This window comes from Drosophila navojoa, chromosome X (genome assembly GCF_054131105.1).
Source record: "Drosophila navojoa isolate 15081-1374.11 chromosome X, UAZ_NAV_1.0, whole genome shotgun sequence".
In the NCBI taxonomy this organism is placed as follows: domain Eukaryota; kingdom Metazoa; phylum Arthropoda; class Insecta; order Diptera; family Drosophilidae; genus Drosophila; species Drosophila navojoa.
In genome coordinates, this window is record NC_142895.1 from 9,875,537 (window position 1) to 9,889,555 (window position 14,019).

The following is a 14,019-nucleotide window of genomic DNA, read 5'->3' on the forward strand; positions in this document are numbered from 1 at the left end:
CAATACACAATTAATAATTTTTTATATGCAAGATTCTATGCAGACATATGTGCATACATAGATATACATACACACACTTATACACATATACATGTATATATATCGTTATATATAATAGATCGGGCGCAAAAAACCCTATGCGTTTACACATATCACGGAAACACAACAAAGCCATTAATACAAAATATATATAATTCTCATATATAAATATATATATATGAATACATGTATATATGCATATATATACATACATATACATGTATACATATATATTCACATACATATATAAAATAAATATAGCCTACTTAACTAATTGGTTTATACTTTTTATACCAAATACTTTACACGCACGCACACATATACACATTCAAATGATGTGAACATACACACATATATATATGTATGCATATATAAATATATAAATTGGAGTATATATATATATGTATGCATTTTCATACTGTTGCGCTTACAAAAATTTGACATTTTCTTCTTTCGCGACTTTTGTTGCCTGCTTTGTTTGACGTTACACACATATATATTCTTTTGTTCGGTTTTATGTTTAGTTTTTCTTTTTTTTTATGATCTTTAAATCGATCGATGGGTTCTCTTCAAAGCCTGTCTCTATATATAGATCTGCTCTACTGCTGCTTCGTCTTCATCATCTTTTGTGCATCCGTTTTAAACCATAACGAAGGCATCTTTGCCACAGAATAGATATGGAAATTGATCGATCATCGTCTGAACAATGTCCTCAAGATATGGACGTAACTGTTCAAAATGACCCATATCTGTAAAATCAATGGGTATCAAAGTGGGCCACCAGCAAATTGCCAAATTTTTGCTATCCATGCTATTTAGCTTCGAGTTGTCCGAGACGCTGCAAGAAAAAAGAAAGAGAAACACATCAAAAATCGTTAATATAATCTTTATAAAGGCTTTGTGACTTACTGCACAAAGTGCTGGAATATGTATTTGAGAATCGCGAAATTGATGGGTGGTAGTTTTTGTAGCAAGGACTTTAAAGCTATCAAACGGCAGCTGCGATCTGTTTTCACCTCAACGTTCAGCTTGGAGGAGCCAACACCACGAGAGCCTGGAGAAAACAAATTTTAGATAAAAACACATTTATATTTAGATTCAAGGAGTGCTGGACTGACCGGCTATTTCCTCCAACTCCTTGATAATATCCTTGCTGAACAGCGGTGGTAAACGTTTCGAGAAGAAGTCCTTGAGCGCAGTGGCCACCGCATTTACCGGTATATCCAGCACATCAATAATTGTATTGGTATCTAACATCAAGAATCATATACATTAGCTTTTCAGTACATATATATATATATTGTTAGTCCTTTTACCATCTTCAAAACGCTGGAATAGCATGTCGACATGTGCTCGACTGCCTGGCACACGATAGATGCCCTCGGAATCGAGTCCTTCCTTCTCAATGAATTCAACGCATTTGATCAGGAATATGGGTATCTCGTCCTTATCGGATGTGATCATTAGTTTGCCAAATTGGGCTTCAGTTGTTTCGGTTAGTCCTTTGGCATTCTGTTTGAGCTTACGCTTGAGCTTCTTCTCCTGCTCTTTCTCCTTCTCCTGCAGCTTGCGCAGTCGTGCCTGCTCCTCCTTGATGCGTCGCTTCTCCAGCTTCTCGAAATCTTTTAAGCATTTCGAATTCATATTGTATTCGGGCAAGTTCTCAGCACCAAATATGCTGACTGCAGTTAGTTCCGGCACCATGGAATACTAAGCGAATCGGAATTTATTTAGATATAGTTTATATTCGATTAGACAGTACTCTTACCTCTGGCGATTTGTCGCTTTTCATGAATTCGGGTACCACGCCAGAATCAGCTTTTTCTAAAAAACAGAAAAAAAGGGTTAATAAAAAGGAGTCTTATAAATGTTAAGGTCAATGTTAACCAAATACCAGCTGAATCGCAATTCTGAACTGAAGAGACTAAGCTCATAAAATGTTTTATACATGTTAGCATATTTATATTTAAGGTATCAAAATAAAGTAAATTTTAGAGTGACAAAATAATACACACACATAGATCATGCCTACGTAGTGTTATACATATGTGAATGTTAAGGCGCAGGTTAATAAAATACTTATTCTTAAAGGCTTCCATAAATTGTTAGTTGTTTTAGCATTTGACTGAACTGAAGCGCAACTCGAAGAAGAAATGCAAATAATAAAGCACGACACATACTTTTCTCACCTGCAGCCGCAGCAGCGGCCATACGTTGATAGTGCAACGGTATCTCCGGTGGACTGACATACGCACCAAATGGTGGCACACGTGGCGTCTGCACCGGTATGGCCACCTTCTTCTTCTTGTTCTTCTTGGTGGTGGTGCCGGCCTTTTTATTGGCCTTGTAGTAGGCATTCTGCTGACGTACGCGGCGCTCCGTTGAACTGGCGCAACTATCCGACTCGGTGCAGTCTGCTGGAATGAAAAGAAATGAGAGAATGCATTAGATTCAAGCTCGCAATGTGATTTATATCCCATATTTTCATATAAAAAAGTGTAAGAGTCTATATATACTCTATAGTAAAGACAGTGATTAGAGCCCCAAACCGAATTGTTTTTACAGTATAGAATTTACAGCTCATGCACTTGACTTATTACGAATATATAATCGTATCTTTCAGAGACCCACAACTGGACAGACAAAGCCCTTACATTGTCAGTAAATTAGCGTCGTTAAGTATGTGGTAACTAATTACGCCCTTATACATAGTTCTACAGGGTATCATTTAAATAATATTACAATGTACCGGTTGTAGTAGTTTTTCTCATCTTCATCTTCTTTCTTCTCCTCTATATCTTCTTCTTAAACGCACCTTCATTTTCATAAATTTGCTCATATTCGGCAAGCTCCTCGGAGTCCTCATCCTCGCCATCGAGCTGAGCATGATCATAGCGTTTGGCATCCTTGTCACCACCGGGCTCACAGCCGGCCAAATAGGATTCTCCCATACTGCCGCTGCTGGTGAAGTTCATTTTGGCGACGGCATCGCTAACCAGCTGAAAGTTCTTCATATTCAGCTTGCCCGGTTGCTGTGTGGGTAGCGTGAAAGTTGAAGAGCTCATGGCACAGTTACGACTGGGCGCTTCACCCACCTTCAACGTTTGGCTGGGTCCTTTGGGCCGTATCTTATTCAAGTTGGAATCAATATGCCGCCTGCCTGTGGTATACGCATGCGTTGAGCCGCTAAAATTATTCCAGATGGAGTTCTTGTTTGCATTGCGACGTGCATCGCTTTTATCCTCCAGCCATTCTGTAAATTATGCAAACCATTTTTGTAAAGTTTTTTTTTTCTGATAATAATAATGTTAACATTAAGGTAAAGCTAAAAGGCGAGCGAGGCAGAAATTTACAGAACTCTCTAAAGCCTGTATGTAGGGAATTCGGGATCACTAAAGGTCGTGCCAAAGACTTTTATTTATTTATATTTTTGCTTTTGCTTATTTTTATCACATTCAATTTTGATAAACTTAAACGTTCATTATCGAATCGTGAGCTACATAGATCGTGCTGTTTATTCACGAGTCAGTCATGAACGATACATTCCAATTGATTGATCGATAGTTAGTCGCGCACTCTATCGATACATTCTAACTGGTCATTGCTTAAACAACGAACACTAGCGCCTATTATTCGTATTGGTCATTCAGTTTTCGTTCATGAACAATTAAGCAATCTAATGGGAATGTATAGTTCATGAACAAGCAAAAAAGAAAGAGTAAAAAATTTGGTACATATATCATTCATGACGTGAGTGAACTTGATTGTTTATTGATCTACTGAATAAGTGTAGCAAGCTCATTTGAATGAGCCATTTAAAAGTATTGGAACGTTTAGTTAACCTGCGTCGTGGGTGGCCAATGAATCCTTTGACCCGCTGACATCCGCTGCTTATGAAATGCATGAGTAGAACAAAGAAATGCCCAAATAAGGCATGAAAGAAAAGGAAAATGGAAAAAACAACAACAAGAACAACGAAAATATAATATGCATCAAATGGCAGTAGTTAGAGCATGTTTTTCATTTTTTTTTTTTTTTTAAGTTTCAGCTAAGTTGAAAAGGAATCAAAAGAAAAGAAAATAAAATGGAAAACTATTGTAAATGTACGCAATATAAAGAAAAACTATATACAATTGAGGCCAAAGAAAAAGTTGGTAGTGTATTATATATATATGCATATACATATATATATTCTTATGGATACTATAGCTGCATAAGGTGAGAGACAGAAAAGGGGCAAAAAAAAAAAAAAAAAAAAAGAAAAGCAAAGTTCGATCGAATCCGAAGCAAGAATACCCTTACAGAAAACATTTTAAAGATATATACCAAGCTTTTATCTGATATGTTTAAAATTGTTTACAGAATTTTCATCTTCTCTATCTAAGCTTTTTAATTTAGTTTAAATTTGCTTGGAATCAGACCAGCTAAAAAGTATAAAAATATAACTGATATATAGAAAATACCTTTAGCTTTCTGTAAGTGCATTGAATGAATGAAATTGTGGTTATGCAGGGTTCGTTTTTTTTTTTTTTTTTTTAGATATATATAAATATGATGATATATAAAGATGATGATGAGGTATTTATACAAATCGAGCATATGAATGGGTTAAGTCGGGGCTGTGGTGTGGTTGGTGTAGAGAGGGTGGCGGTTGGGGTCGGTCGACTTGGGTAGAATATTATTATGAATGAGCAAACAACATTTACAGTTTACGTCTTGGCTGTAAAACGAAGACCAAAACGAGTAGAAGCACAAACAAAACAAATAAAAGGAATAGAAAGAAAATGACTATAACAAAGAATGAAACTAATAGGAAGTAAAACCGAAGTAAAATTTGTGATGCATATTACGATATCATACGATATAAACGAGTATATAAGAAAATATTCAATTAGTTAGATTACATGTTATCTCTTCCAAACTTGATTCTGAAGCCGAAACGAATTGACTCTTATATGTGCATGTAATGAGCTGATGATCTGGAGGGGCTGGCTCTGGAGGAGTTGTTGGAGGAGGGAATATCTGGAATCCTGTTTTTTTTTTTCGATATATTTTCGATATATATATTTTTTATATTTTTTAGTATATATAATAGTTATTTTGATATTCAATAGGCAATAACAACAACGAATACACACACACACACACACAGAGATAAATCGATTAAAAAAAAAAAAAAAAAACAAATGTTATGATTAATCATTAATAATATATATGGTAATCATTATATATATTTATATATATATAGAGAGAGAGAAAGAGAGTATTACATAGAGTATATTTATGGTTTGTATGTAAAAATATATTTGGGATCAGGGTACTTAAGAAAGTCTTTGCAATCAATGACTCAAAGGCTGTATACCCTGTAAATAAACATTTGGTTTCGATTTATAGCCAAATACAAAATCTGTGAAAATCTAGAGCTCAACAGTCCAAGTCAATAAAAAACTCTATTTTACGGCATATTATCAGTGAAATTAATCAAATTGCTTCAGCCAGTTAGTTGATTAAATATTCAGAGATTCAAAATACTACAAGGTATAAAGTATACATCTGTCAAACTTTGCCATATGACATAACTATTTGTACCGAGACTGCCGAAGTTATCTAGTGGTGTTTACAGGGTATCCGTGTAACATGACCAATCTTTCAGCGTCCGAAGCATAGAAACAATTTTAAAATCGAATACTGTAAAAAATAGGGTCTTCTGATTTCAAGGAACGGCTTTTACACGATATTTTTTGTAAGCCAAGTGAACGTTTTGGGACTTAAACTGTAAAGTCGTGCTTTGTTCATGTGATATTTCATCTTTCATTTTACTGTCCATGCCAGCCCGTTGAGTATCGTTGTTTACAGGGTATCAGATTGTAAGTGAGACTCACAATGCATGAGCTGTAAATGTCGCATATATACGACATACATGTTTATATACATATGCTGACTGATTGGATTGGATATTGTATTTCATATGATATGGATATGGATAGTTGGACTTATGTATAGATTATCTTATAGTATGTCTGTAGATAGTATTGAGTATATATACATATACATACATATATGTATATATATAGTTAAATATTGTTATTTATTAAGTAACTATTGGTTAACTTACTTTGATGCAGGTGTTTGGGTTTTTCGTTGTTGTCATCATAGATTTCATCTAGTGATATATCTCTTTCTTCTACAAAATGAAATATTATAAGAGTGTGCTATAAGAGTGGATAACATGCAACTAACCATTTAATGAGTTGAGAGATCGTGTAGGAAGCATTTCATAATTCTCACTGCCTGAACCATCGGTGCCCAGTGTATTCGATAGCATATAGCTTTCATGTCTGGGCGGTGGGCGTGGCATTTGATTAACCGAATTCTCAAGCGTACCCTCGCCCGAATCTAAAGTAATTGACTCCTCCACATGCAGATTCTCAACCTCGTACTTGTTATCCCATGCGATCTTCAAGAATGGATTATAGAAGGCGACTAAATAAATGACAGAGATGGAGAGTTTAAATTAGAATCAGTCTAAATTATAGTATATACAGTCTATAGACACATACACTTGACATATTGATCCGCTGAGAAGGTCATGAAGCTGCCCTTGTAGCGATCGGCCAACGCATTGCCCTCGGTAATGAGAAACTGACAGATTTCATTATTGAAGAAAGCATTAACACCGCCACTCTCCGTCACAGCGACTAATTGCAATGGAATGTTTGCATTCTGTGCAGCCAAAATGCTATGGAAATACAAACAATATAAATGGGGATTATAAACAATATGTTCCATAGCTATATAGTAGTGTGCGACACTCACTTGAGATTGGCCAGCGATGAGCGTCGTTTTGCCGAATATATGTATATATAGCCATGGATAAGTTCATCCCGATATTGATTGGTGCCATGGTACGAAGATAAAATAAATTCCACACGCCGTTTGGCATCGCCAATGAAGACATCGACAATGATGCAGTGCTCATTGGCTTTGACCAGCGTCGATTCGGCTAACAGTGGCTGGACAATGTTCTCGATATCATATTGATCGCCGCAATAGATGCAGACAAGTATGCGTAGATCGGTATGATTGGACGATGGATATGGTTCATAGCTTTTCATTTCGCTTAGCTTCAATGAGAGTATAACTATATTGAGTATATCGTAAACATATTTCTGATGATTCTGCGTATGATCTATGAAGTCGCAATGCAACATTTCTGATAGACGCATGCCCTCGCTGCGCAAGTATTCAACTTCATTCTCTTTCAGATCTTGCGGCTGATAGACTAAAACAATTGGCAAATTCTCAAATTTATCCTCCAGCTCTAAATTGCATAAGAGTGTGCGTTCTAAATTATCCTTGAGCGTTTCAAACGATTGCTGATTTGAGTAAACACAAATGAGACCTACAATAATATGGAGAGATATAAATATGTATAATTATTACAGTTTTTTTTTAGTTTTGTCTTACCACTTGAGTAGACATCGATAGCTTTGAATGCCTCCATATCGCCATTGGCAATGCGATAATTGAGATAATATGTTTGGTTCTCATAGATATATTCACCCTTGCTACCCGTACATATGCGAATATCGTTCAGTAAATCGCTGGCCAAATGCTCGGAGCCGACAATTAACAGATTCAATGTACGCTCGGAGCCATTGCCAGTGGTTTTCCAGCCGCCACCGCCGCCACCAACATTGCCGCCCATCTTATGATTGGTCGCGGACTTGTCAGCGAGCACCTCCTCAATCAGATTGTCCACACAATTGTTGAAGAACGGACAATGATCCCTAATGGGGCAGTGGATGAAGCGTAAATGTTGCACCAACATCACGCGTCGCTCCTGATCCAAACGATCCAACATTTTGTAGCGAGAATCCTCCTGGATAACATCGGTTATCTGTCTAACATCCTCCTGTGTGATGATGTCCACATTCTTGAATTGGAGAAAATATTGCGCATGCTCCAGCAGCAGCTCAACAAAATTCTGTTTGCTCTTCTCAATAATCTCGTCCTGATGTATATCATAGATCTGTTGGCAGTCGTGTTCGGATAACGCCTCGAAGCACTCACGTCCCATGAACAGGACACGCACCTCCGACAATTGTTTACCGGGCGTCACAAAGCCAGATTCCTCCAGCAGCATCTTGAACTGTTGCTTCCAGCTGCAAAGTCAAATGATTTGTCTATTAGTTGTGGTATAGATAAACTATGGTGTTTAAAGTCTATATATTTATATTATATTTCTTATTCATAGAAAGGCTAAACCTATCGAGAATTAGACATAAGGAAAGGGCTGTGGATTTTATCCCAATTCTATTCAGATTAAGTAAAGTCATTCCCCCATGTCTTACCCAATTTTCTTTTTGTCCTGCTGCACCGAATTCAAATAGTTACGAAATACGGTCTCTGCCTCATTCGTTTCCAGCACATCAAAGGGTATACGTGTCTCATCGTCTGGCACATCCATGTCAAGGAAGTCCGTCCAGCTGACTTGCGGAAACTCATAGAAATACTGATCGAATTCAATATGATTCTGTAAATAGTTGCGTGCACATTCCCAGGCATCATCATCGCTAATGTTCAATGCACTTATATCGGGCAATAGATATTCGAGTGCCAGTGCAAATTTGTCCAAATACTGATGCAGTTTCTTATTGAGATGATCGTCGCGCAGTTTCTTCATGTGACGACGGAATAGCTTCTGTCCGGCCTCGTGTCCGAATATGTTGAGGAACTCGTTCCATTCGCGATACTGTGATAGCATCTTTGAGCCTTGTGACCACAATATATGATAATCGGTGATTTGATTTCGTATCAAGCGCGTTACGGCCTCCGACCTAATGTCGAGCAATTCTTTGCGCGACTTGGCCGATTCCTGATACGAAACGATCTTGACGCGATTCTTCACCTTGTCAATCATTTGGGCTAGCATCAGGAATGCCAAATCAATGTTGATGCTCTCATGTGCCGACGTCTCAATCAATTGCACCGTACTCTTGTAATCCTTGCGTTGGCTAATCTTTTCCGCCTCGCGCACATACAGCTCGTAGGCATCGTCATTCTTGGTAGTCACCAGGACAAGCGGCTTCTTGTTCTTCAATATATTCGCAATTGCATTCTGTACGAACTCCACTTGCTTCTCAACGCTACGATTTGGCACTGGACTCACATCGAACACAACGACAAAGCCATCGATACTCAAGCGTCCATCGGGCATCACCTTTTGTTCGTACTCCTTTTCGATGCCCAATTGATTTTTGCATATATACATCAGCTTCTCTGCCGAAAAGACCTTAGTCGCTGTACAGCGTTTCAGATACGGATCCATTTTGCCGACTTTGAACGCTTGAAATGTCGAATCATCCATAAATTCTGTTTGTTCGATTATATTGAAATTATATTCAACGCCCTCGTCCGTCGTCTTGCGCACCTCGCCCCAATAAAGAAAGTGATCATTATTCACAATGCGACCACTAAAATCACTTTGACTTAGCACTGATATGTGATCTATAAAATAATCATCGGCCATTGGCCGCATAAATCTGTTGCACAAACATGATTTACCAACGCCGACCTGGCCGCGATCCTTTTCGGTCCCGGATAGTCCAATGACCGAAATATTGAATTGACGCATCTTGTTGTTGTACCTGTAGATGGAGTTGAAAAAATCATTAGATTAATACAAAAAAAAAAAATTTGTTTAGAAGATCATGTTCATATTGATCTTGTATTAAATCCAAATTTTAGAGCATTATAATTACATTTATGTTCGATGATCTCAGCTATTTGTAAAATATTTGTATTCTTTTCCAATTTTGTGGGAAGTGTTGGAGGGCTCCGAAATTCAAAATATCCAAACTCTCTTCATTCATCACAGTGAATTTATCCTATGCATTACTGTGCTCGAAATCTTTAGCTCCTGCATTATTGAAAAGCAAATCAAACGATCGATTATTTTCGATAGAGAAATGGAATTAGCTATCGTAAAACAATAAGAAAATCAAACTCTCTCTCTCTCTCTCTCTCCATGCACATTTGAACATGACTAGATTGACCCAACTCATCTAGCTGATCAATAATATATTTTATAGGTTTGACACGTTGCCTTTTGGCTGTTATATTTATATAGCGCTATTTATACAGTCTTTATCCACAATCGGCATAGCATTACTTTAATAGACATTCGGTTTGAGACTCTTAGTCATATCATAGTCTTCGTCTTATTCTGAGTCATATAATATCTGAAACAAGTTTCCATTAGAAACCTTGAAAAACTTTTAATGCATACAAATATTTCGATCCGTATGTTTGATATATAATATATTAACAGAATCATAAATATATACGCTGTCGATTTTTCCTAATTGATGCTTATATACATATATAAACAATTTGTAAAGTCTGTAGGCAATTTAACTCGATTGAACAAGGGTAGTTTGAGAAGTTATAGATAAAATTAAGATAAAATTTGTTTACAAAGAATGAGCCCGTGTGATTAATCCAGACTTTAATCAAGCCAATAAAAAGATTCAATAGGAATTATTAAGAGATCTTAGAGAACTTAAGAAGTCCATTCCCTTATAATAGAACTATAATTAGTTGGATTTCCTAATACAGTCATTAGACTATAGATATACATTTGAATCAACCCCATTTAATGTAAACAAACAAACAAATGTTATTTTCACAACTTTTACCAAACGCTAAGAATAGTTAATAGAACTATGTTAGCCTTACAGCTGCTACATAAGCCAGTTTTGTATGGGTTCTTAAGACATTTCTATTCGTAGAACACTTATTTGATTCATTATTTATATTGGGGACACAGAAATTGTTAACACCGAATTAACTTCACGAATCGCCACAGACAAATGACTGTCTAATGCGTGAATGAAAAACTGTCGGCATGTTTGACCAGCTATTGCTTACAGGGTATACAAATTTGAAGGAAGAAAGGAAAATGAAAGAAAGGGAAAAAGTAACCGAAAGAACGACAACAACAAGAACAACAACTGCGGTAGGGAAGCACTTGGCTGAGGGGGCCTCCTCCATTGGGATACATCCACGACTGGACATCTCATACGCTAGAGAGCAGAACAGAGCCGAGCCGAGCAGAGCAGAGAGCCTGCGCTTAGCGGAGCGTACACACACAGCCGGCGCAGTCGAATGCAAATTGCCACCTGCCGCCCTCCTCTCTACTCCTCCCCCACATTGTCCTGCCACCTACTCGCTACAGCGGCAGCAAAAAAAAAGAACACATTTCCACATTTTCGAAATGACAAATATTTTGTGGTTAACTTTGCACACGAACGTACACGCACACAAACACGCACCTTTAATTGATCATTATTTGATTTTTGTTTTTTTTTTTTTAATTTATATTTTCGTGTCTGTTCTTTAAATTATATTTTAGTGTTCGCTCGAAAAGTTCTGCAACAAATTGAAAATCCTTTTGTGCCTGCTTCTGCTGTTGCCGCTGCTGCTGTTAGCTGCGCTGCTGCTGCTGCGACAAAAGCAACTAAGCAAGAAACAGAGAGCAAATACTGATTTTACGAGAGCGAGCGCGCATAAGCGAGTATCCGTGTTCATGTGTGTTTGTGTACGAGTGCGAGAGGGCGCGCGCGACTTTTGAGAGAGCAGTAGCAGCAACAAGACAGTTATGTCAAATGTGGGTGGCGTATTGTTTTTGTTGTTGCTGTCTACTCGTTTGCTCTGTGCATTTGTGGTCTTGTCGCCTGTTATCCTGCTCTCTCTGCTAACACATTTAGCAGCCATAGCATGTGCTCTCTTCAACGTTCTGTGAATGAACACACACACATACGCACAACAATTCTATAAGCAATTGCAGTTGGCTACGCGCGTGTGGGTGTGTACGCTTTTAATAAAAGCAAAAACACTCGAAACGTTAATTGAGTTTTCCGGCTTTACAAGAATTACACAAATATGCGAAACAGTTGCTGCTGCTGTGCGTTCTAAAGCTACGGCGTTGCCACCTTTCGCGCTCCATCTGCAAAAGAAGTGGCAAACACAAATGCAAACTGCAAGTGCAGCACGCAGAATCAAAATGTATTTTACGCAGAGGTTCCCAGCAACAGATTTCCTGTACAATATGTGTCTACATTCCCCGGTCTGCACAACAGGCAACAGCAACAATAACAAAAGCAACAACTATACGATTAGTGGTGGACTCGAAACGAGTTTCTCTCCATCATAAGTCAGAGTTGGAAAACAATACACTAATTGAGATGATATGCATATCTTATCGATTGCACATGTATATTTCATTTCATAACTTGTAATATCCAGTACTATTTCCAATTTGATATAACTATTTCAAGCTGTTCTACTTATTTAGCTTTTTGTTTTTCGAGCTTGATTGTCGATGTGGAGACGTAAATAACAAAAACATAAGCAACAATACGCACACGAAATGTGAACACCCACATATGGCGCAGTGTCCTGCGTGTCACGTGAACAAACACGACTTTCACACAACACTATCAACGATAACAACAACAACAATGACGACGACCCTTGCACAAAACTCTCTGCCTCTCTTTCTGGCTTGTTGTTGTTGTCAATTGTCTAGCAAAGAGCGAACAGCAGCAGGGGCGGTGGCGACTCTATGAGGGGAATGTGGGATGGCAGCAGCTGCATGTGCAGCGAATGTTTAATGGATCCCAATCGGTTGCCAATTTTATAAACTTCATTGAGTTTTTAGCCAAGTTGTAGTAGTTCATGAATCGAAGGGGAATTAATGAAAGGTGGTTTACAGGGCAGGGCACGGCAGGAGAGAGTCAAGGATTGGGGGAGTTCTGTGATTACCTGCAGTTGCGCACAAATAAGTGGACGGCTGGACAGCCAAAAGAAACGAACAAACACAAGCTCGATGGTCGTCGATTCAGCGTTTACCGATTCCCGATTCAGCTTTCGATTCCCGTTGTGTGTTCGTTTATCTTGACTTTGTTTCGTGCATGTGAATGTGGATGCTGAGAATGGCATCCAACACACAAAAAAGTCTTCTAATACTCCTTTGGCAGCAACAGCATCCACCAACACATACACAGAGAGGAAAATAGTTAACAGCGAGAGAGAGAGAGAGAGAGAGAGGGAGAGAGATACGATGGGAGAGAGTAGCACCGATTTAGTCAAGTTTACATGCACTGCAATTAGGCACTTGGAAATGTGCAACAAATTGGAGTTGTTCACTTATTTGCTTTAATTATTTTCCAACCAGCCACAGCCAACAGCAACAGCATTTTCACAAATACACATAAACTTACACACACACTTATAGAGTTACACACACTTACGCGCGCAGACCAAAAGAGCGAGCGTGTATACAAGACAATTACGAATCAGCATCGTAAAATACAACAAAAAAAAAAACGAAAAAATTGGAAGCAGAGAGAGAGAAAGAAAACTTCCGACGCAAGTGAAAAATGTCGAGGCGTTTACAGCCAACTTTTACTTCAGTTTTATGCACATACTGTATTAAGCAATTACTCACAATTATTGCACTTGCACAGCTCCAATGCGTTTATTAAACGTTATAAAAATTAAGAAAATAAAACTATTTTTATATATTCCTCATCCGAGCTTCAATCTGCAAAACAATCTGAGCCTCAAATTCAATCGATGGCAACTAAGCGATATCATCGATTGTCTTGCATTTGTGCTGGCCATCGATAACATTTCAGAAAATATCGATACTTATAGTTGACTTTCACTTTTTTTGTATTTGTTTATTATAAATAAATACCTGAATAATTACTGAAGCTAAGGTGAAAGTAAACAACTGTAAATAAATAAAACATTTACATTATATGCAAATATAAGCATGCCAGAAGCAAAGCAGCACAATATGTTTAAGGTTTCGCAGAGCCAACAGCTCCCTTTGCGAGGCCATTATCACATCTTTGGTCAGTGCTATTTTAATATATTAGTTATTTTTCAGTAAAACCCCTATAACGTTTT

The 14,019-nt window shown here is 37.8% G+C and overlaps 1 protein-coding gene across 15 annotated transcripts; it reads right to left on the reverse strand.

The window, feature by feature from the left end:
- Nucleotides 1-32: 32 nt before the first annotated feature.
- Nucleotides 33-13,707, reverse strand: RhoGAPp190 (Rho GTPase-activating protein 190). Of its 15 annotated transcripts, XM_089263624.1 has the most exons (18): nucleotides 13,553-13,699; nucleotides 9,804-9,961; nucleotides 8,394-9,689; nucleotides 7,507-8,204; nucleotides 6,856-7,441; nucleotides 6,600-6,778; nucleotides 6,280-6,522; nucleotides 6,155-6,223; nucleotides 4,944-5,069; nucleotides 3,882-3,929; nucleotides 3,135-3,292; nucleotides 2,855-3,071; nucleotides 2,220-2,456; nucleotides 1,808-1,863; nucleotides 1,356-1,749; nucleotides 1,158-1,289; nucleotides 949-1,093; nucleotides 33-877 (listed from the first exon to the last, which is right to left on the reverse strand). In XM_089263624.1, coding segments are annotated over exons 2-18 (4,785 nt in total). In that variant the 5' UTR covers nucleotides 9,806-9,961; nucleotides 13,553-13,699; the 3' UTR covers nucleotides 33-678. The 15 variants fall into 15 exon arrangements, with proteins under 15 accessions (XP_089119750.1, XP_017963039.1, XP_089119747.1 ...); XM_018107550.3 differs by having other exon boundaries at nucleotides 2,855-3,292; nucleotides 3,882-3,926; XM_089263621.1 differs by having other exon boundaries at nucleotides 2,229-2,456; nucleotides 2,855-3,292.
- Between the last annotated feature and the right edge of the window lie 312 nt (nucleotides 13,708-14,019).